Below are 22,346 nucleotides of genomic sequence, written 5' to 3'. Positions count from 1 at the left end.
TTCCCATCAAAATTCCAATGACATTTTTTAAAGAAATAGAGCAAAAAATCATCAGATTTATATGGAACTATAAAAAACCCCGAATAGCCAAAGCAATCCTAAAGAAAAAGAATGAAGCTGGGGACATTACAATACCTGACTTCAAACTCTATTATAGGGCCACGACTATCAAAACAGCATGGTATTGGCAGAAAAATAGACACTCAGACCAATGGAACAGAACAGAAAGTCCAGAAATAAAACCACATATATATAGTCAAAACTGGAAAGCCACATGCAAAAGAATGAAACTGGACTACAGTTTGTCCCCCTGTACTAAAATTAACTCAAAATGGATCAAAGATCTAAACATAAGACCTGAAACAATTACGTACATAGAAGAAGACATAGGTACTCAACTCATGGACCTGGGTTTTAAAGAGCATTTTATGAATTTGACTCCACAGGCAAGAGAAGTGAAAGCAAAAATTAATGAATGGGACTACATCAGACTAAGAAGTTTTTGCTCAGCAAGAGAAACTGATAACAAAATAAACAGAAAGCCAACTAAATGGGAAATGATATTTTCAAACAACAGCTCAGATAAGGGCCTAATATCAAAATATACAAAGAACCCATAAAACTCAACAACAAGGAAACAAACAATCCAATAAAAAAATGGGAAGAGGACATGAACAGACACTTCTCCCAGGAAGAAATACAAATGGCCAACAGATATATGAAAAGATGCTCATCTTCTTTAGCTATTAGAGAAATGCAAATCAAAACTGCAATGAGATACCACCTCACACCTGTTAGATTAGCTATTATTAACAAGACAGGTAATAGCAAATGTTGGAGAGGCTGTGGAGAAAAAGGAACCCTCATACACTGTTGGTGGGAATGTAAAGTAGTACAACCATTATGGAAGAAAGTATGGTGTTTCCTCAAAAAACTGAAAATAGAACTACCTTATGACCCAGCAATCCCTCTACTGGGTATATAGCCCCAAAACTCAGAAACATTGATATGTAAAGACACATGCAGCCCCATGTTCATTGCAGTATTGTTCACAGTGGCCAGGACATGGAAACAACCAAAAAGCCCGTCAATAGATGACTGGATAAAGAAGATGTGGCACATATACACTATGGAATACTACTCAGCCATAAGAAATGATGACATCGGATCATTTACAGTAAAATGGTGGGATCTTGATAGCAGGATACGAAGCGAAATAAGTAAATCAGAAAAAACCAGGAACTGCATTATTCCATACGGAGGTGGGACATAAAAGTGAGACTAAGAGACATTGATAAGAGTGTGGTGGTTACGGGGCGGAGGGGGAAAGGGAGAGGGAAAGGGGGAGGGGGAGGGGCACAAAGAAAACTAGATAGAAGGTGACAGAGGACAATCTGACTTTGGGTGATGGGTATGCAACATAATTGAACGACAAGATAACCTGGACGTGTTATCTTTGAATATATGTATCCTGATTTATTGATGTCGCCCCATTAACAAAATAAAATTATTAAAAAAAAAAATCTGATGACTATTAGAAGCTGTGCTTGACTTTGGAAAAATAAGATTTAATTTCTGCCACATTGTTTTGGTAGAAACATGTTGAGCGTGACCAGAAGGAAATTTAAAATTTTATGGCTAAAAACATAATGTGAACCTCAGGTGAAATCTACACTATAATATAGAAGTATTGGCAGGTGAATTCAGGTCCCAGATTGACAGGCCTGTTCCATTGCTTTGGTTTACCTTACTAGAAAGAGACAGCCAAACAATACACACTTTTGTAAAATGTTGACATTTAAGCCCCAGGAGAACATAAATACCTTGGCCTCTGCATTTACTGGTTTAGTCCATATTTAGTTGAACATTTATTTTGTGCCAAGCATTGTGCTTAATGTTGGCCATATAGTGGTAAATGCAACAGACATGGTCTTGCTCTTAAAGAGATAGTTGGGGGAGATAGACAATAAGAGAATGAATAAGTAATATAATATGTAAGGTAATTTTATATCATATGTAGTTCTACAATGGTAATAAATAAGACAGTGTCACAAAACAAACAAGTAGAAGCCTACTGAGACAAAAATGATGAAGGAGAGCTTCTCTAGAAAGGACACATTTAAATTGATACTTGAAGAAGCAGGTCATATAAAAAATATCAGGATGCGGGAAGAGAACTTGTTGCAAAAACCCTAGGATAACAACCAGTGAGTCATACCCTATTATAGTCTCCTCTCCTTGAGTGTGGGTAGAGTCTGTTTTTAATCAATAGTGGAGAGATTTTACAGATGTAATTAAAGTCCTATATCAGTTGACTTTAACAGAAAAGGGTAATTATTCTGAATGGGCTTGACTTAGTCAGGTGATCCTTTTAAAAGAGGACCTAGAAATCAGAGCTATGAAGTACCAGAGACTCTTTTTCTCTCCCTCCTACTCCCGTCCTCTCTTTGTCCTCCTCTTCCTCTCCCCCCGCCCTCCATTCTAGTTTTGAAGAATTCTACAGCTGAAAGGTTATGAATTCTGCCAACAACATAAGGGAGCTTAAAGTAGATCCTTCTCAGTTGAGCCTACAGATAAGAGCACAGCCCAGACAGAACCATCATTCTAGGGCTAGGTTTCTGAGTCTCTGAGTGCAGAATCTAGCTAAGTTGTGCCTTGCACTTCTAGGCTAAAAAAAAATGTCATTAGATAATAAACGTATTCTCTTAAGCCACTATGTTTGTGGTCATTTGTTACACAGAAATACAAAAAATACAGACAACACTCTAAGTTGGACAAAAGCTCTAAAGTCATTGGGAGGTGTGTTGTTGTAAGCAAAGAGAAAGATGATCAGAAGCCAAATCATGGCTATTCTATGACAAAGTAGGAAAATTTAGCTTTATCCCCAGCATTTGGCCTTTGGTAACTAGTGCATAGTAAGTGCTTAAAATACATATTAAATGAATGGGTGAATTTATGAATAATGGAAGGCTGTTGTTAAAGTGTTAATATTAGAGTGTCATTGTCACACCCTTCAGATTAAAAAAACATTTTTTTCAGTAAGATTATTTATTGAAAGATCATTCTGTGCAAAGAATTGTATTGGTTTTAGAGAGCTAAGAACAGTGATTAAGAGATGGAGCCTGGGCCGAGAAGCAAGACCTCAGTCAACAGAGCACCACTGGGAGCTTTGGGACTAAAGACTCTATAATGAGGAATGGATTCAACCTAGCAATCTGGGTCACAGCTGAAAGCCTGATAATTTTAGGTTTCTCTTCAGAGTCTAATAAACTATCTGAAAAGCTGCCAAGTGCTAATCAAGCCAAAGAAGACAGCACTGTAATAAGAAAGCCACATTATCAAAGGCCATACTGATGATGGTTTGAAGAAAGAAAATACGATGTTAAGAAAATTAGTAGTTCAATAATGATGGGGAATTCAGTTTTAAAAAATGCAAAGGTGTTTCTAGATTGGGAAATTATATTCTATGTGTCTTTAGTGAAGTCTTACAAATTATACAATAAATCTCTTGAAATTCAGAGAAGATAAATGAAGAGATTCCTGTCATCTTCTGTTAGATGAAACATGCATGCTATCCCTGCTGCCCCTTCGGACAGGTGCTGACTGAGCAGAAGCCAGCATCATACAGCTGACATTTTGAGGAGCTACGGGGAGATCAGTAACAGACAGCCAGGGACTCCATTCTCAAAGGGCAGTGTTGAAATGCAAGGAACAACTGACTCCCTTAGCTCAGACTCCTTTTGGAAATTACCAGGTTTCTTAGGTTTATGTACATTCAAAAATATATGGAGATATAGACTTGCCTTCTTCTAAAACAAACCGCAGCAATGTTTTTCAAAAGAAAATGCCCACATGTTTGAGAATGAAGCAATTAGGAATAACTTGTACACTTAAGCACAGGGGTACAAAGTAGCAGACATTTGGTACACCTGAGTATCAAATTAATGTCAGTTTTGAGGCCGCTAAGGAGGAACAAAAAAAGATGGTGCTTTGCATTTTTAAAACTTTTAAAATATATCATCATCATCACTATAATCATCATTAGCTTTGCATTTTGTGAAGTTGGCAAGAGGTCTTTCTCTCACTGCCCAGATACTTCACCCATTCTCAAAGAGGTTTTCCTACATTTTTTGAGTTAGGGTTAGAATTCAACTTAAATGCCGAAACTGTGACATAATTTTCATTTCCTCCCAGAGTCCAGGAAAATAAAAACAACACTGATTCTGTAATAAAAGTTTCCAGTTATTTTACATTGATTATTATACTGAGTATAAGCAAACTTGTCTATGAAATAAGACCAGGCATTCTCAAATAAGCCAAATAGACTTTTAAAACTCTCCTGTGCAAATATGAGACACTTGTTAAGCCTCCTGGCTTTTTTTAAAGTTTCAATAGACATGGCACATCTTACAATAGACAACTAGTATAAAACTGATACAATTGTTCTTTGATAAACATTATTTCTCATTTGAAATAAAGACTGTAGTTACTGGAAGAACCTTCTAGAGATGATGAGAACCTTCAGAAGCAGCACACGAAATCAGATGCCAGCTTCCCCAGCAGGTGATATGAATGAAAGAAAATGTATACATGTCTGGTTCTGGAAGCACCTAAGGAATTGCTTTGTCTCATCAGAAGGTCCAGAAAATAGAAAACAAAACAAGAAATAATTTAAGCAGGGTGAGAATGAGAGCCATGCAATCTTTCCCTTCTATTGCTTTGCACCACTGTGTTACTAGAGTGCTGCAGAGCGCAGGGTAGTCTGTAAGAAAGTGAGGGGACGAATCTAGCCCTGGCCCTCTCTCTCTCTCTCCCTTCCTCTGTCCTCTCCTCTTTCTCGAAAATCAATAAATAAATTTAAAAAAAGGGAAATGAGGGAACGAATCTATAATTTCTGAAAGCTAAATGCAGGGCGTGAGAAGTACAGCCCTATGTGAAAGCTGTTGTGCTCAGTCTGGGGCTGTTTTCTGGAGGGTGGCAGAGGGCTCACCCACCTCAGTAAGTCAGGGCCTGGGTCGCCCCAGCCCTGCCTCCCCCTTCACTGGTGTGGATGACATTTGAGGACTGACTGATAAAGAGCTTCTATTTTACTGGTTATGATTCACTTTAATGCATGTTGTTGTTTTTTCACTTCAAAGCTGTGATTTTATATACATTACTTGTAAAGAGTCGGGTAGGTTTAAAAGTGAGTTAAGAGTTGGTTTAATTAGAAATATTAAATAAGTAATCATACAGACAGTACTTGGAAATGGCAAAAAGCATGAAGGTGGTATCTTAATGGCTGAAATCTAGAAAACAATGCAGAAGATAATTTTCTTCTTATCCTATTGTTTTGATAGCTTGAGCTTTTTGCTATTTGTTTCCATTTACAAAATGCCTATATGGTTAAGGCATAAAATTTGGAAACACAGAAAAGCACAGATGAAAACAATACAGTTCAACCATAATACTACCCCTAAAGATAAGCACGCTTAAAATTTTGTTTTTCACTCATCTGGTACTTTTTCCATAAAAATAAAATGATGCCTACATCCTCCGATTCATAGGAGGATTTTCCATTCAGCAGTTGCTAATCAACACTCTCCCATGTGGTCAGTTTCCTTCTGCAACAACAATTTTATTGGCTGAAGAATATTCTTTTGTTGGTTAAATAAACATCTAATTAACCTCCTACTATTGGGAATTAGAGTTGCTTCCACTTTTTTCCTATCATACAAAATGCTACAATGACATCTTTGGATTTACCACTCTTGTACACATTTCTGAATATTTACTTATAACAAATTCCTAGAGGTAAATCTGCTAGGCCAACAGGTTTGCCCTTTATCAAGGTGTTTTGCTGAAAATTAACAGATTACTCTACAGAAAGGTAAAATAATAAATTATTTCAACAGTCAGTTGTGAGAATACCCTCTTCTATAACATTTGCAATGTATTATCACTGCCATTATTATCTTTCTTTTAAAATAGTTTTATTGTTTGCCAATATGCTTATATAACTCAGATTACTAAAGACATGGAAAATAAAAGCAATCAGGTATTTAGAATTCATTTCTATTTTTTTCCTTTGTGAAGGACCTGCATATACTCTCTGTCCTAATATCTATGGATGTGAAGTCCTGAAGTAATAATCAGACTTAGGTGTGAGAATAGAATATAATACCAAATGCCTTAAGTATGCCTGTCCCAAGAAGTATGTTATAATTCTTATAATTTAGTTTTAGCTAAGAGGACAAACATTATTCTTGTGAGAGGACATTATTTTTTTTATTATTGTAGTTTTTTCTAACTCATGGAAAGTATTTTTAAAATATGAGTCAAATTAATTAAATTTTTTTTTTTTAGGGGAAAACAGTAAACTATGGTCTGGCCACTCAACAAGTTCAAAATCATGAAGATAAGAAATGGCATAGCAATGGGTTCACTCCAATGATGCTGATGTTTGAGCAAGAACAGAAAATACACATAATAAACCATTACAATAAGAAGAAAAATTAATCCCTGAATAATTTTTTGCCTTTCAGGTTTAGGAACACTTGGCTCTTACTTACCATCCAGGATGGTGATTGCCAATCTTTATTAAGCTCTGGTAACCGACCTTCTTGTGGTGGAGAGGGAGGTACTGGGGTTAGTGGGCCAAGTGGTGGTGCTAGATAGTGGGTAGTACCACCTGCCTACCCCATTCTAAAAGTGCCACAAGGGATGCTGTAATATTTTAAATAAAAAGAACAATTAAATTTAATCTTATGTTGAGATTTATTGGAGAATTTAAAAATACTTCTTGACCCATCAGAGAAACCCTCAACTGTGGGTTGGCAATCAGTGTTCTGGATTGAAGTGGCTGAGAAGAAAGTACAATGTCAGGAATGGTTTTAAATGTGATATATATTCTATTATAAAATGCTAATAGATTCCTACTTATTAAAATAAGCCCAAAAGCTCTGGGTAAGCCAAGAGGGTTGACAACAAGACCTTATTTACAAGTTAAAATAATCTGCTGTTATCCATTTATTAAAAATAGGCAATTCTTGATCACCACTATGTAAAAGAATTGTTTCATGTGCTGGAAATATTAGCACATAAAGACAAAGACGAATGAGGCTAACGTTCTGGAGAAGGAGGAGCAGGGAGATGGAGAGAGATAGTAAACAGGTAACAACGGAAGACAAGAAATGGACAATAGTGGCGTCGACCTGGAACACTGAGGTCGCCAGTTCAAAACCCGGGGCTTGCCTGGTCAAGGCACGTGTGGGAGTTGATGCTTCCTGCTCCTCCCCCTTCTCTCTCTCTCTCTCTCTCTCTGTCTCCTCTAAAATGAATAAATAAATTTAAAAAAAAGAAATGGACAATAGTGGTAAAGGTGGTGATGGAGATAGAACAGAGCTGTGGGCTGCAGTGACTTAGTGAGTGTGAGGCAAGGGACAACTGTAGCTAGGTGGCCTTGGAAGGCCTCTTGGAGAAGCTGGCATTTAAGCTGTGCCAGTCAGGCAAAGGTCTTGGCAAAAAGCATTGTAAACTGAGGGGAGAGCAAACGCCAAGCTCCAGAATAAACCTGCCCTGCTGGGAGAATGGAAAACAGGCCTGTGAGCAGCATACAGGGAAAGTGGTGTGAGCGGGGCTGGGGTACTACTGCCTCACATGCCTTGGGGTGCCCCCTGAGAGGGACAGGATGCCACTAGAAGGTTTTAGGCACAGGACTGGCATGATCCAATTTACATTTTAAGAAGCTCACTCCTGTGTTTGGTGGGTGCATTCCCCTGGACAAAAGAGGAGGCAACATTACCAGTTGGGTGGACACTGTAGTCACCCAGGTGAGAGGTGCTGATGCCTTGAACTAGGCCCTAGGGCAGTGAGGGCGAACCTTTTTATAAAAACAACCCACTTTTGCAGTGCTGGTCAACCTGGTCCCTCCTGCCCACTAAGTGGGCGGTAGCGGAGCAACCAAATGGCACCACGATTGGCCCACCATGAAAGCTGGGATGCCCACTAGTGGGTGGGAGGGACCAGATTGACCAGCACTGCAAAAGTGGGTGGTTTTTATAAAAAGGTTCACCATCACGGCCCTAGGGAGTGCCATGGAGGTGAAAAGAAGTTAAGCCTCAAAATCCTATAGTTCTTATGTTAAACACTGGGGGCAATGTTCTGATATTGTCGACTTCTTGCCTCTTAGATGATAATATATTTTAACTGCTACCATTTATAAAGTGCCCTACGTTGTGCTGGGCTTTATGTACATTAAATCCTAATAATAATTTCATCCCAAACTCACATGTGGGGAGGTTAATGACCTCTCCAAGGCCACAAAGCTAGTGAAGAGTCAGATTAAGATTTACACAGGTGTGTCTAATTCTGAGCAAGGCACAGAAATCAGCCATACACGATAGTATCTTCATTCAAAGTATCTTAAGGGCAGAGCTGGCACAGGAGAACCAGGGCACAGCTGAGTTTCTCTAATGGTTCTTAGAAGGAGAAAGACAGAAAAATAAGGGGGACTCTTGTGTAAAATGCAGATTCTTGGGTCCTGTGCTGAGAATGCAAAATTAGCATTTCTAGGGTTGGGGGTTGAAAATGAGCGTATGAAAAATACAAGAGGGAAGGAGGATGGGGGAGGCGGAAAAGGGTAGAGGGGGGTTAAATGGTGACGGAAGGAGACGTGGGGTGTGAACATAAAGTACAATATAGAGATGAAGTATATAGAATTATACACTGGAAACCTATACAATTTTACAAACCAATATCACCCCAATAAATTCAATTTAAAAAATGCTCCCAAGTGTCAATCATTAAAATTTGCAAAGACTATAAAGTATCACTCAATAAATATTTGTTCTATGAATGAAGGATTATACTGGAAAGATACACAGGAAATGAAGATCTAGGGTAACTCACTCTCCCAACCACCAATCCAGAGATAACAGAAGCCAATTTTGGGCTGGCCCAAGCAGAACCTCAGCTAGCCACTTGAGACCCACTCAGAAATTCATGATGTAACTAATATAAGGGCATGGCATACATAGGCCTACTGGAAGCTTTCTATTTTAAATAATGACCCTTGATGACCCAGTGCTAAGTCCAGTTGTCTCCTTAGCTGGGGAAATACAAGCCCCGCAAGTGATAAACACCATCTATTTTTTTTTTTTTTTAATTTTTCCGAAGTTGGAAATGGGGAGGCAGTCAGACAGACTCCCGCATGTGCCCAACTGGGATCCACCCGGCATGCCCACCAGGGGGTGATGCTCTGCCCATCTGGGGTGTCGCTCTGCGGCAATCAGAGCCTCTCTAGCGCCTGAGGCAGAGGCCATAGAGCCATCCTCAGTGCCCGGGCCAACTTTGCTCCAATGGAGCCTTGGCTACAGGAGGGGAAGAGAGAGACAGAGAGGAAGGAGAAGGGGAGGGGTGGAGAAGCAGATGGGCGCTTCTCCTGTGTGCCCTGGCCGGGAATCAAACCCGGGACTCCTGTACGCCAGGCCGACGCTCTACCACTGAGCCAACCGGCTAGGGCAAACACCATCTATTTTAAAGGCAAAACGATCTTTTTTAAAAAAATAATTATTTTAATCTTTTTGGACTTCTGATGCATGGGCCCTAGACCTTAGTCATGGGCAAATTTACTCTTAGACAAAATAAGCACATTGCCTAAAGCCCATGAGACTTTTAGGAGCTCATAAAAATATTTATTTTACAATCAGAAGAAACACATTCTAGCCTGTTTTAGTCTGAAATATACTCACATTTTGCCAATGTAGTTGTAAAATATAATTTTTAATGTTTTTGGTTTTAATCAAGAAATGGCCTAAGAGGCAACAGTGTCTAGGGCACACAGAAGTCATAATGTGGCCCTGCTTACTCACCACTTTGGGCCCAGGTGATAGGCAACTTACCTGGCAGGCATTGTACAAGAGCTGATGTTCGAACTTTTTGATCCCAAGAATGTTTTGGAACATCTCATAGAGTTGCTCTTTGCTCAGAATCAGCTCAGAGGCTGCACTGGCTGTCATCCGGGCCTGCTGCTTCCTGGGGTCCTCTTCCCCGCGGTAGATGGCATCAAACTTGGCCATCCAGGAGCTCAGCACGGTCTCCTTGCTGAGGCCATCGATCTCGGGCAGGCTGCGCACCCTCTTCTCAATGTGCTTCTTGAAGACCTCCCGTGAGTCATTAGCAGAGCAGCCTCCACTCTGCACCATGCGGGCCACACGATCGCTCTTCAGGAACACCTGAGCAAGAGGAGGGCCAGCAAGACTTTAGAAAGTTGGTCCCGGAGATACCTGCTCGCTGCATCCCAGAAGATGCAGTGTGCTCACACCCTGCAGGACCAGTCAGCCAGTTTGAGTTACTAAGAGTGAGTCCCTTCCCCTCCCTGGAGTCCTAGTCTTCCATCTATAAGATGGACTGAATGTAATGCCTACTTTCTATATTCATTTACTTTCAAAGAACCCAGCTCTGTGCTGGGGACAGATGATACTGTGGCGAACACAAGGACACACACTTTGCCCATGTGGAGTTTACATTTGGAAAGGGAGACAAACATTAAATACAGATTTACTTAGTATTTGTTCAGTTTCAATTGTGGTATTATTGAGAGGATAAAATGGGCTATAAACAGTAGTTGACATTTAAGTACTATGTGCCACACATTGGGCCAAACACTTCACATACAGTAATAATAAAACCACAACAACAACCCATAAGGCATTAACACGATCTACTTTTTCAAGTGCTTTTCATATATTAACTCATTTAATCCTCATTTTAAAATACCTGAGATGTAGAGTCTAGTATTGTCCCCAGTTTATAGGTCAGAAAACTGAGGCACAAAGAGATTAGTGTGACAAAAGAAACACGGTCACGAGGTGGCAGGAAAAGAACCCAGGCAGTCTAGGCTCAGTCTGTATACCATCTGCTGCCTCCCGGGATATGACTGTTTCATTGATCTTTGCAACAACCTGGTAAGGACTGCTGTTATTCTCATTTTCTGGATTTGAACCCAAAAGCCAAATGTGTGAGTGATTTCTTTGAATGTTCACAGCTAAGAGGCAGGGGGCTCCCGGGGTTCTTCCTTCCTCGGCGTCTCACTTGCCTGGTGGAGAGCTGTTTCCATCTGGGGGAGAACCCTGGGCTGTTCTGTTAGTGCCACCTGGGTCCTGGGACCAAGCCGTCCATTAAGAACGGTTTACTCTCCCTCCAGTGCCCACCGCTTGGAAGCGCCCATGCCTACATGGTTCTGGGTATAATACCAGAAGGTGAAACTGCTGCTTCAGTCACAGAGAGGACACACCTGACGCCTCTGAGCTGTGTCCTGGTCACACTCGAGAAGGTGCATAAATATCCTTCTAGAGGCAGCACAAATGTCCACTCCTCTGTCAGATTTCAGGAAAGGCCCTGGATGACCATGGGACAGCATTACTTGGGGTGCGTTTCCTTGCAGCCTGCTTCCCCACAGAGCCTTCCCTGGCAGGGAGAGCTGTTAGAAAGGCGGCCTCCAGCTACTGTGGCTTAATGAGCTCATTTAGAAGATGGGGGGTGGATTAAGGGTTTGCTTTGCAGGCTGGAGTCCATGGCCCACTCGCCTGTGCCTAAGAACTGGTACTCAGCTGAGACCTTAGAGTTCATTTAAAAATCAAATTTAGAAAAAAAAATTGAATGAATCCTTAGGCCTTATGAGCCTTAATGAGCTAAGGAATTCACCTAAAACACTGTAATGCGTAAAACAGATGTTTTCTCCATCTAACACACTATGTCTTAGTTTTATATGTAGATTTCAAAGTTTTGAGGCAAATAGAGAAATTTTGTTGAGAGGCGGGAGCTGTAAACCATGCTCTTAGGTCAGCTCTGTCACTAACTTGCTGTGTGACCTTGGGTAAGTAATCTCCCATCTCTGATTCTGCAGTATCTAATCTATTCACTGAGTGAATTGAACTATAAGATTTTGGGGGTCATCTTTCCAGCTGTAATAATTACACTTTTCCATATGAACCCATTCTTCATTTTTTGGGCACTCAGAAGGTAGAAGGCACTGTGCCAGGTGTCAGGGACACAATGGTAAGTGAAACAGATATAGACCCAGACCACAAGCTTCCATGATATCATCTTAATAATCCATCCAAATATGATTACAAGCTGGGACAAGTACTATCGGGGACAGTACAGGGGTCAACGGGTACCTAGAACAATCTATCCTAACGTGTGGTCAGGAAAGCCTGCCTGGAGGAAAACTCCTTAGAGGTGGTATGGGAGAGATGGTTAGGGGAAGAGAGAATGAGAGAGTATTTCAGAGCCAGGGAACAATATGTGTGAAGACTCTGAGTGTCTGAGGATGTCCGGAGAAGCCGGGGTGGCTGTGGCAGTGAGGGGTGAGGAGGTGACCTATGTAAGGTAGGTAGGAAGGGGTCAGGGGCTCAAGGGTATGGGAGGCCACATTGAGTGTGTTGGTTGTCATTTGAAGGGCACTGAGAGACCATTGAAGGTTTTAAGCTGGGACATAACACAATCAAGTTCGCATGCTCTGTCTTTAATGTGGAAAACAGATCTGAAAGGAGCCAAGAGAATTGGCAGGAAGCCCAGCTGGAGGTACTTGTAGAGCTACAAGTGACTGATGATGGAGGTGGGGACACAAAGATTAGGGGACTTAGAAATAATTAAAAATGAAGTCACACTCTCTTCTCCATCTGTTCATACCAGTGTCCCATAAGTCTGGGCCAGTCATAAGCCCTCAGCACCACACTCCTTTCCCCCAAAGACCCCAAAGCTTCCATTGTCATCTGTCTTTGCAACTCTCTGGTTAATATCTGCCTCTCAGGTAGGCCAGAATTGTAAATGCTTTTTTTTTTTTTTTTTCCTGTTATTTCTTCTAGTGCCTAAGACAGTGTCTGGCACACAGTTGGCACTACATTGAATGAGTGAATGAATAAGAACAGAACAGACTTCTCAAGGCAGAGACCCTATTGAGATTGTATCTGGATGGGGGCAAGCAGGGAAAGGAACACCACCAGCAAGCACAATATATTGGTCTCTTGAAACAACTGAGGCTAGGTAGTCTGTGGGGCCTGAGTACAGGTGGTAAGAAATGAAGATGTTGGTATACTAATCCCAGCTGGTGCCCATAACTGACAGGTGACTCCTGGGTCCTGCCCACATCATGTGCTTGACATCAGCCCTTCCTTCATTCCCAGTGGCCACTCAATAAATATTTGTCACTTAACCTCTATCAATCCCATTCTCCTTCACTTTCACATGGGTTCATGCAGCCAGCCTTCTTTGATGAGGATACAACCAAAGGCCTTTGAAGAGTAGAGGGCTCCAGCTGTCCAGAGGTAGAACATGATTGTCAGGCCCCGGAAGGAGGGGAGATAAGTGGAATGTGGGAAAGGAGGTTGAAGATTGAGGAAACAGCAAAGATGAAATGTCGAAAGGAGGCAAGACAGGCAGGGAGAGAGAGGTGGCTGCCGAAAATGAATCTTCCAGGCAACTATCTGTCTCGGCTTCTCAGTCTGTCAGAGGGGAAGTGGGCCTTGCCCTGTCGAGAGTGTAGCCACTCAGTACCCACCTCTTGTGTGTCTCATTTGTACTGGGAGCTCTAGCGGGTGTTTCTGTTTTCTGTTTTGTTTGGCTGTCGCAAGAGACTTCAACCGCAGGCACAATTCTCTGCGTGTGTCCATAAATCCTCCCTACTCTGTCAACTTCCAGATAGGTCATAATGGGAGATATAAGATAAACAAATAAATATGGAATGGTGAAGGGCAGTCAATTCAGTGACCGGACCTCCTCCATCAGTCCCCCCTCCCTTATCAGAGCCATGCGCACGGTGCGGGGGAGAGCTGGTGTGGTGCCCACCTCCTTGCAGACAGTCTGAGAAACGAGGACAGATCCCTTTCTGCTCTACAAAAGCACATTATTCCAAAATAAATAAGAAAGACCTAGATGTTAAAGTAATTAAGATTTAAAAAGCACACACAACAACCTGGATGCTACTTGTGAATGGCTCTATCACAAGAAGAGCAGGCTCTAGTATCAGAGGACCTGAGTTCAAATCCTGACTCCCAGTTGCTAGCTTTGAAACCTAAACAAGCTATTTAAACTTTCTGAGTTTCAGTTTTGGGATGTACTGTACAATGTCTTTATTCCAGGCTCGCCAATTTAGGACAAAGGCAGAGAACAGAAGTTTTTAAGATTACATGTCAATTAGTCTAAGAAGAAACCAGGTTCTGTAAGCAGAATATCACTGGAAAATAGAGAACACTGAATCATATGTGCTTGGCATTCTGGAAATTGGTATAAGGGTTGTGAGTATGAAGGGTTCTATGAGGGAAGCCAACCTTTCTGCACCACCTAATAAAATTTCTGCCCAAACTCCAAAGAGATAAAGGAGGCTCTCTTCTGTCCGACCTTCCTGATGCCTCAGTCAAGCAGCCAGATGTCCTGTATCAGGAGAGCAGCTGAACAGCTGCGTTAGCATGCCACAGGTGCAGCCCACCTCTGTGCCACTAAGAACAACAGGTCCCTGTTGATAAAGAGAAATGTATCCATGACAGAGTATTTTATGAAACACCAATGCAGGCAGGCACTGCCGCTGGGCCTGAGAGAACTTGGAGGCATGTAAGGAGAGGAGCATCCAGGGACTGGGGAGGAGGGTTACAGTTGTTTAGCTTTTTAAAAGTGTTTGCTCTAAACTCTGTATCTACTTAAAACATACATTTGAAGTTTCACCATGTGTTTCTGACTTTTCTTCTGCAATATTTGTACTGTGGCTCCTTGCATAGTCTGTGGCTTCTATTCTTGTAATGGTTTGCATGGAAATAAATCTAGTTCTCCATTCTCAATTAGCAAAGGGGTTGTTTCTTGCCTACAGCTTCCTTCATTATGTACAAGGACAGTGGGCTTGATAAGAAATGCAGGGGACCTGGCCGGTTGGCTCAGCGGTAGAGCGTCGGCCTAGCGTGCGGAGGACCCGGGTTCGATTCCCGGCCAGGGCACACAGGAGAAGCGCCCATTTGCTTCTCCACCCCTCCGCCGTGCCTTCCTCTCTGTCTCTCTCTTCCCCTCCCGCAGCCAAGGCTCCATTGGAGCAAAGATGGCCCGGGTGCTGGGGATGGCTCTGTGGCCTCTGCCCCAGGCGCTAGAGTGGCTCTGGTCGCAACATGGCGACGCCCAGGATGGGCAGAGCATCGCCCCCTGGTGGGCAGAGCGTCGCCCCATGGTGGGCGTGCCGGGTGGATCCCGGTCGGGCGCATGCGGGAGTCTGTCTGACTGTCTCTCCCTGTTTCCAGCTTCAGAAAAATGCAAAAAAAAAAAAAAAAAAAAAAAGAAATGCAGGGGAAAGGGGGGATGGGAGAAAGAGAACACAAAACAGTAGAATGCAAAGCTGCCTGCTAAAAGAAGTCCAAATATGATCCTACAAAGAGAGAAATGTCTGCTGTTTTTGCCCTGCTTGTGGTCATGGAAAGGCTGAGTGTGCTCCCGTTTATCTGGCAGGAGGGACCCAAGATCTGAGGAAATTCATTTGAAGGAGGTTAGTTTATTGATCCACAGGGGTGAGCTACTGGCAGGAAAATGTGGTGAGAGGGCCCACCTTTGGGGGCCTCACTTGACCCTCCGCAGGTGGTGGAAGCTCTGCACAGTTCTTTCCACAGCGTCGCCCATGTTGACTAGTGGCTGGTAGCCCAGGACCTTTTTGGCTTTCTTGCAGCTGTAGTAGTGGAATGTGCCAGCCAGTGCAACCCGCACTGGTGTGAAAGTGGGCTGGAGCTGGACGACAGGACTGATCACCATCACCAGGAAGGACAGCAGGATGGCCAGGTGGTAGGCCACTCGGTAGGGGATGTGGTACTTGGGGGCTTCATAATTCAGGCCTGTCAGGAGGCGGGACAGGAACATCCAGAAAGGGATGGGTTCGTCATTGGTGATGTGGAATGCTTTCCCACACAAGGCTGTGTGTTGGGAGAGGTGCTCTGCAGCCGGAATGTGTTTGTGTACCATGTTCTCCACAAAGGTGAAGTCCATCAAGTTCTTCCCATTTCCAATCATGAACTTCATCTTGTCTTTTTTGGCTGCCTCAGTGAGGATGGGGACCAGTTGGGGGTCCCTTGGACCAAAAATGCCATGGGGGCGGATGGCTGTGGTTAAGAAATTCCTCTCAGGATCATTGGCACCCAGGACTTCTTTATCCTATAAGATCTTTATTTCCGTGTAGTAGTCAATGAGTTTCATGGTGTAAGGCAGGTCCTCAGTTCCATTCTTGATGTCAATGCCCTCAAAGATGACACCAGCCCTGCTGGTTAAAACAAGTTTCTGAACACCAGCCTTTCTGCAAGTTTCAATGACATTCTTGGTGCCAATGTAATTCACTCTAAAAAGAGTCCCTTGTTGTTACTGGATGGTGGGGGTGATGCACAGTGGAAAACTGTGCTTACACCTTTCAGAGCTGAGTACAAGTCCTGTTGGCTGCAGAGGTCACCCAGAAAGAACTGCACCTGGGGGTTGTCGAAGCCCTGACGCATATCGAATACATTGATGGTGTAGCCTCTTGCCAGCAACTGCTCCACCATGTGCTGCCCCAGGAACCCAGAACCTCCAATCACTGTGTACTTCTTGGATTTTGGAATGTCTTCTGTCAAATATGTCCCTGTGACCTGGTCTCTCATTGGTTCGCAAACAGCTTGTTCTATTTCAGCTCCAGATATGATCCTGTTCGTGATCAACTCTTCCATCCTTAGTGGTCTCCCTTGCCGGTTTCAGCACGACTGCAGCCCACAACGACCCAACTCTGGTCACTGGCCGCCACCCTTTTCCTGCCGTCCACCCTGAGTTTCAGTTTTGAATGGGCAACATAACTATCCTACCTTGTAGGAGCTGGGAAAGGATTCAATAAGACAATGTGTGTCAACTGGTGAGCATGGTGCCTGCTACAAGAAAATAACAAAAATTACCTATTATTTTTTAATAGATTACCATGCAGCCATGATATAACTATTCTCATCAGCATTAAAAGATGTCCATGATCTGTTGTTAACCCAGACATTTCCAATGGTAGGGGTGAGGTGTGTAGAAATATTGGAGCATGACCCTGGATTAAGAACATTATAGGTAATAAAACATCTTACAAATGAGGTTGTCATATGTGTGATTTTTGCAAAGGTAGGAAGAAAATGGAAAACCACTGTGCTAATAAAACAAGATGATTATTAATATTTCGAAGTAATTTTCCATCTCAATATGGAAATCAAATAGCTATCTTTATGTATACAAAAATATTAAAAGTATCTGAAATGATAAACACCCCAATTTAATAGTGGTTCTTTAGGATGATGAAATTATAGATATTTTTCTAACCATCTCATTTAGATTTTTTCCTGCATTGTTCAGTTTTATAATTGGTATGATTTACTTTCATAATCACTTAGAACATGTCTTTTTATGGAAAAAAATACAAAATTTACCTTTGTTGAGGAAAGAGTAATGTTAATTTTTTAAATAAAATGCACCATTCCTTATCAAAAATTAAGGGATCTTTGGGCAAACTTCAGATGTACATCTGGGCCATGACCTGTGGTAGGTGGTGTTAGGTTAGGGGCTAAAGCAACTTCCCTTTCCCCTGCCTGGACCTTGCATCTTCCTTACACCAAGCCCAGGCTCAGACATTAGGGGCTTAGGGTGAGACATAGTAGGCCAGACATTAGTAATATTTAGAGTAAGTGTGTGTGTGTGTGTGTGTGTGTGTGTGTGTGTGTGTGTGTGTGTATAAAACTGAATCTTCACAACAATCTTATTCAAGAAAGGTCATAATACAGATGAAGAAACTGAGGCTAGGCTTAGACTTGGCTGAGGTCTCAAAACCTCTGCACAGCTGATTAGAATTTAAGCCCACATCTTTTTAACACTGAACTCACCTTCTTAACCACTCTGATATCTGCCTCCTCCTTCCTTGCCTGACTTTCCCCACAAGGACAAATGCCTTTAGAATGGGCAGATACTCTTCTCCTAGAGATATGTCTGTTTTGAGGCCCCTGAGCAGTTATATTAGCTTTGTGTATTAGAAAATCTATAGCAGCCCTTCAGAGAAATAGCCTGCTATTTTTGTGATCAGACTGCTACTTTTCTTAGATAAAAAAAAGTTCAATCACAAACACTAAAAAAAAAATATGTCACTGTGTGTACAAGACACCTGTGGTTTTTAATTGCCAAACATTCTTCCCATTCTGATTACAGCACCTTAGTCCCAGATCTTTTTGTCATTATATAAAGTTTCAGTGGGACTGTCAATTACAGACCTTGTCCTTCCTTAGCCAAGTGGTGGGTTGGGACCTGAGCTTAGCCAATCACACTTCCCCTTCCGGGTTCAGATTCAAAGTGGGGTGCCACAGGATGGAATGGGGCTCGAGTAGCTTCATACCAGCAATAGGGTATCCATTATATTCTGCTGCCAGGCTCCCTAAAGTCCATCTGCTCTGGTTTCCATTCCTTCGTATGCTTGGTTATTTCTTTTAATAGCAAAAACAACAACAAATTGTTGTTATTGTTATTATTAGGGCTTAATTTAACCACAGTCAGTTTCTATTGCTAGCAACTGAAGAATTCTGTATGATACAACATTCAAAGATAGCTGACAAAACCAGCTGGGCCTTTGTTAGAGGAGATCAGCTCAATACAGAATAAAGCAAAAGAGACCTTGGCAGAGCAGCCCCACCGGCTGAAGTGCAGACATCAGCTGTTGTGTTCTGAGAGCTGTTACATCTCCGGTGGTCTATATGCTCCCTCCCACCCCCATGTTTCCTGCCAGGTGGGATCTGAATGGGGAAGGTTTCATAAACCTTTTCCATTCACCTCTTTTCTCTGATGCTGGGACCAGCATGTGAAGGAACCAAAGTTAAGCAGGGAGATGGGGAGCTGTAAGTGGGGATGGAGGGGGGGAAGGCTTATGTTTAGACATTGGTCTTAAAAGAGCTGAGAGTTAGAAAAGATGTGGGGCCATGGAGGAGTGTGGCTGTGGAAACAGGCTGGGGTTGCCGGGCCCGATCTCAGGGTATCCAGCTCAGTGCCTGGCCCTCGGAGTCCTCGTGGAAGAGGTCAGACGATTGTTCTGCTGCCTTGTTTGATGGGCTTTAAAGTCAGGGCCACCAGGAAGGGATAAGGTAAACAAGGACACTCTCAAGAGCCATGAGGAGGCATGGCCTCCATAGGTCCTGGCCCAGCTCATGACCCAGGCCAACCAGCTCACCATTTAATGGTGGCAAGCTGGGCCCAGGCTGGGCTGGGCGGGCACAGATGGAAATTGTTCTTTACTCCCTTAGCATGTTGACAAACCATTATTGCCTTAGTAAGACAAGGCCAATACCCTAAACTGACTTTGACTTTGTCTAGTGTAATAATATCAGAATTTTTTGAAGAAAAAGTATTCTTTTTCCTTAATGACATTACCAGTGGTAAACTGGAATGTGAAGGTACGATATAGTGTGTGTGTGTGTGTTTGAGAGAGAGTTTAGAAATAGAATATAAGTGGGTTTTGTCTGACAGGCATACATTCCCTCTTCTTCTGGTAAAAAACACTCTAATTTCTTATTGGGAAACCATTGCATTTTCAATACAAATGGCTGTCGCGGGGCTGACCCTGCCTGTGGGCACTGGAGGTGGTGTGTGTGCCAGGCCTGCTTTCACCCTTTCTATTTGATTTGCTTCAGAAAGACACCTGACTCACGTCACGGCAACCAAGTCCTCCCTGGGCCTTGTGCTGGGACTCTCAGTCCAGACGTGTTCTCTTTGCTCCTGAGCTTGCATGGAGTGGACCTGCCTAAGAATAAAGCCAACAGAGACAAGAGCAAAGTGAGGTGTGTGGAGGAAGACACCCAGACTGCTGGCATCTTTGGAGTCTTCGGATGCAGCCATACTGAAGCCAGGTCTTTCTCTGGATTTTTAAGTCGCTTGAGCAAATCTCATTTTTGGCTTAAACTAGTTTGAAGTAAGTATCTGTCATTTGTAATCCAATTACTCCTGACAAAGACAGATACTGACAGAAAAGTAATTGGATTCCAGATTAGGGTAGAGAAAGAGCCATGAGCTTCTCCATTACCCAAGAGTGAAGGAAGAGGGAAGAGGGAGCGGTCATCAACCTGAGGCTCCTCCAGGCACAGGGTTAACTGCCCCCTTGCTTGGGGCCATTCGCTGGGGACTGCTGGGCTTTCTGGAACCACCGCCCCCCTTGCTTGGGGCCATTCTCTGGGGACTGCTGGGCTTTCTGGAACCACCACCCCCCTTGCTTGGGGCCATTCGCTGGGGACTGCTGGGCTTTCTGGAACCACTGCCCCCCTTGCTTGGGGCCATTTGCTGGGGACTGCTGGGCTTTCTGGAACCACCGACCCCCTTGCTTGGGGCCATTTGCTGGGGACTGCTGGGCTTTCTGGAACCACCGACCCCCTTGCTTGGGGCCATTCGCTGGGGACTGCTGGGCTTTCTGGAACCACCGCCCCCCTTGCTTGGGGCCATTCGCTGGGGACTGCTGGGCTTTCTGGAACCAGGACTCTCAAAGCCCTCTAAAGCTTCACTGATGAACATGGTAAATCATTCCTACCCCATATTGTTTCCTGTTACCAAACCTCAACATTAAATATTCAGTAATTTCTCAAAGCCTGTGTTCTCATCAGACTAAAACAAAGTTCTTTCAAACAAACTGGCCAATATAGAAGAAAATACCAGGATCACTAACAGATATGATGAAAATTACCAGAGACTCATTAGCATGTTAATGACTACTAATTTTCAAATCTAATTAATAGAATTGGGACTTTCTTTTAATTTATGTCATTAGTCAAATGACTTTCTAATTAAGATTAGCATTCTCGAAATTTATAAACTGGTGAATGACTTTAAACATGAGCTGTCGATAAGGGTCTGCTCGGCCAGTCAGACTGGCTTCCAGAGCTTGTGAAAGGGAGAGGAGGGGAGTTAAATTTGTTTCCTGGCCGTTTCTAGGCAGAAGTTTTTGTAAAATATATTCAAGTTATTCACTGCCGTACCTTCATTGTGATTCTAAATTTCATTTCCACTCGATATTAAATTCAACTGAAAAACTGCATCACATCAGATAAAGCAGTTAGTTTGACACTTATTGGTAATAATTAATATTGCTTGTAAAATGAATTAAAAAGCTTACATTTGACAAATAAAAAATGAACCCAACTTCTAAAAGAGATTTGAATAGAAAGTCTGCTGAGGAAATGATGAGTCTGTGGTCAAACTCAGCAAACATCACAGAGACAATGTCCGGGTGCTATTTAAAACGAATTGGCACTCTAATCAATCACATTTTCACGAGCTCTGGTTGCAAGTTTCCTCCACACCTGAGAAAGGAGGACTCAGGGCTTCGGTGAGTGGGGAGGAGGGTTTCAGCAGATTAACCCGCTGACATTGTGACAGCATCTGCTGAGGGCTGCAGGGGGAGTGCGAGCACCCGTGCTTTGGTTTTGAAATAATTCGCTACCTAATAATTTATAAAAGAAAGAAAAATATTAGTGAAGTAATCCATGGTGAAAAAAATGCCAGAATTTGTTGGATTTCTTTACACTTACTTAGAATTTATTATTATTACTTTGAATTGCATATGACAAGACACCGTAAGTTTTTCAATACTTAGGGGAAGCTTCCAAAGCTTTGAATCTAGTCTTGACAATGGATAAGACATTTGGGGTAGAGAATTCCAAACACAGAATATCTGAGTCATGTGAAAATAGGTAAATATAAAATAAAATGTCTTCCAATGCCAAATAATCATTTCTGAAAATATGTATGTCAATTAAACACTGCCAATAGGAAGGTATGGAATGTCCATCTGCCATTAATGGTGTACCAATGACAGCCAACATGCACATTATGTAAGAATAATTATAAAATTGAAAATAAAATTGTACATATTTAAGTTGTACACATGAGTTGTTAGGTGTGCAATGTGATAATTTTACATACATATATAGTGAAATCATTACCATGACCGAGCTAATCAACATATCCATCACATCGGATAGTTAACATTTTTTTTCCCTTAAGATTTACTCTCTCAGCAAATTTCAAGTATACAATGCAGTGTTATTAACTATGGTCATTATACATACACTAGATCTTCAGAACTTATTCATCTTGAAAGTTTAAAGTTTTACCCTTGGCCAATATCTCCCTATTTCTCCCACCTCCTCTAACTTCTGGCAATTATCATTCTTAGATTTATAAGTAAATAAATGTTTAATGCTAAAAAAATATGCTGGTAGAATCCTAAATCCTCTTCACTGATAAATAAACCACTGAGGTTTAAAGGTGAACATTTACTTGGTGATAAAACTCAGGATATATTCTTTCACCTATAGGCT

The 22,346-nt window shown here is 42.3% G+C and overlaps 1 protein-coding gene and 1 pseudogene across 20 annotated transcripts in view; both read right to left on the bottom strand.

Annotated features, from left to right (window-relative positions):
- The window catches only part of CADPS (calcium dependent secretion activator), a 598,625-nt gene that overhangs the window by 412,086 nt on the left and 164,193 nt on the right, over nucleotides 1-22,346 (bottom strand). For all 20 annotated transcript variants that reach the window (XM_066352056.1, XM_066352057.1, XM_066352051.1 and 17 more), the window contains exon 3: nucleotides 9,882-10,214. In XM_066352056.1, coding sequence (XP_066208153.1) covers nucleotides 9,882-10,214 — 333 coding nt within the window. The remainder of the gene's footprint in view (nucleotides 1-9,881; nucleotides 10,215-22,346) is intronic.
- On the bottom strand, nucleotides 15,577-16,767 carry LOC136382211 (sterol-4-alpha-carboxylate 3-dehydrogenase, decarboxylating pseudogene; annotated as a pseudogene).

The sequence above is a fragment of the Saccopteryx leptura genome, chromosome 10 (genome assembly GCF_036850995.1).
Source record: "Saccopteryx leptura isolate mSacLep1 chromosome 10, mSacLep1_pri_phased_curated, whole genome shotgun sequence".
Classification (NCBI taxonomy): Eukaryota; Metazoa; Chordata; class Mammalia; order Chiroptera; family Emballonuridae; genus Saccopteryx; species Saccopteryx leptura.
Note: the sequence above shows the minus strand (reverse complement) of the source record. Positions and strands in the feature narration are given on the sequence as shown.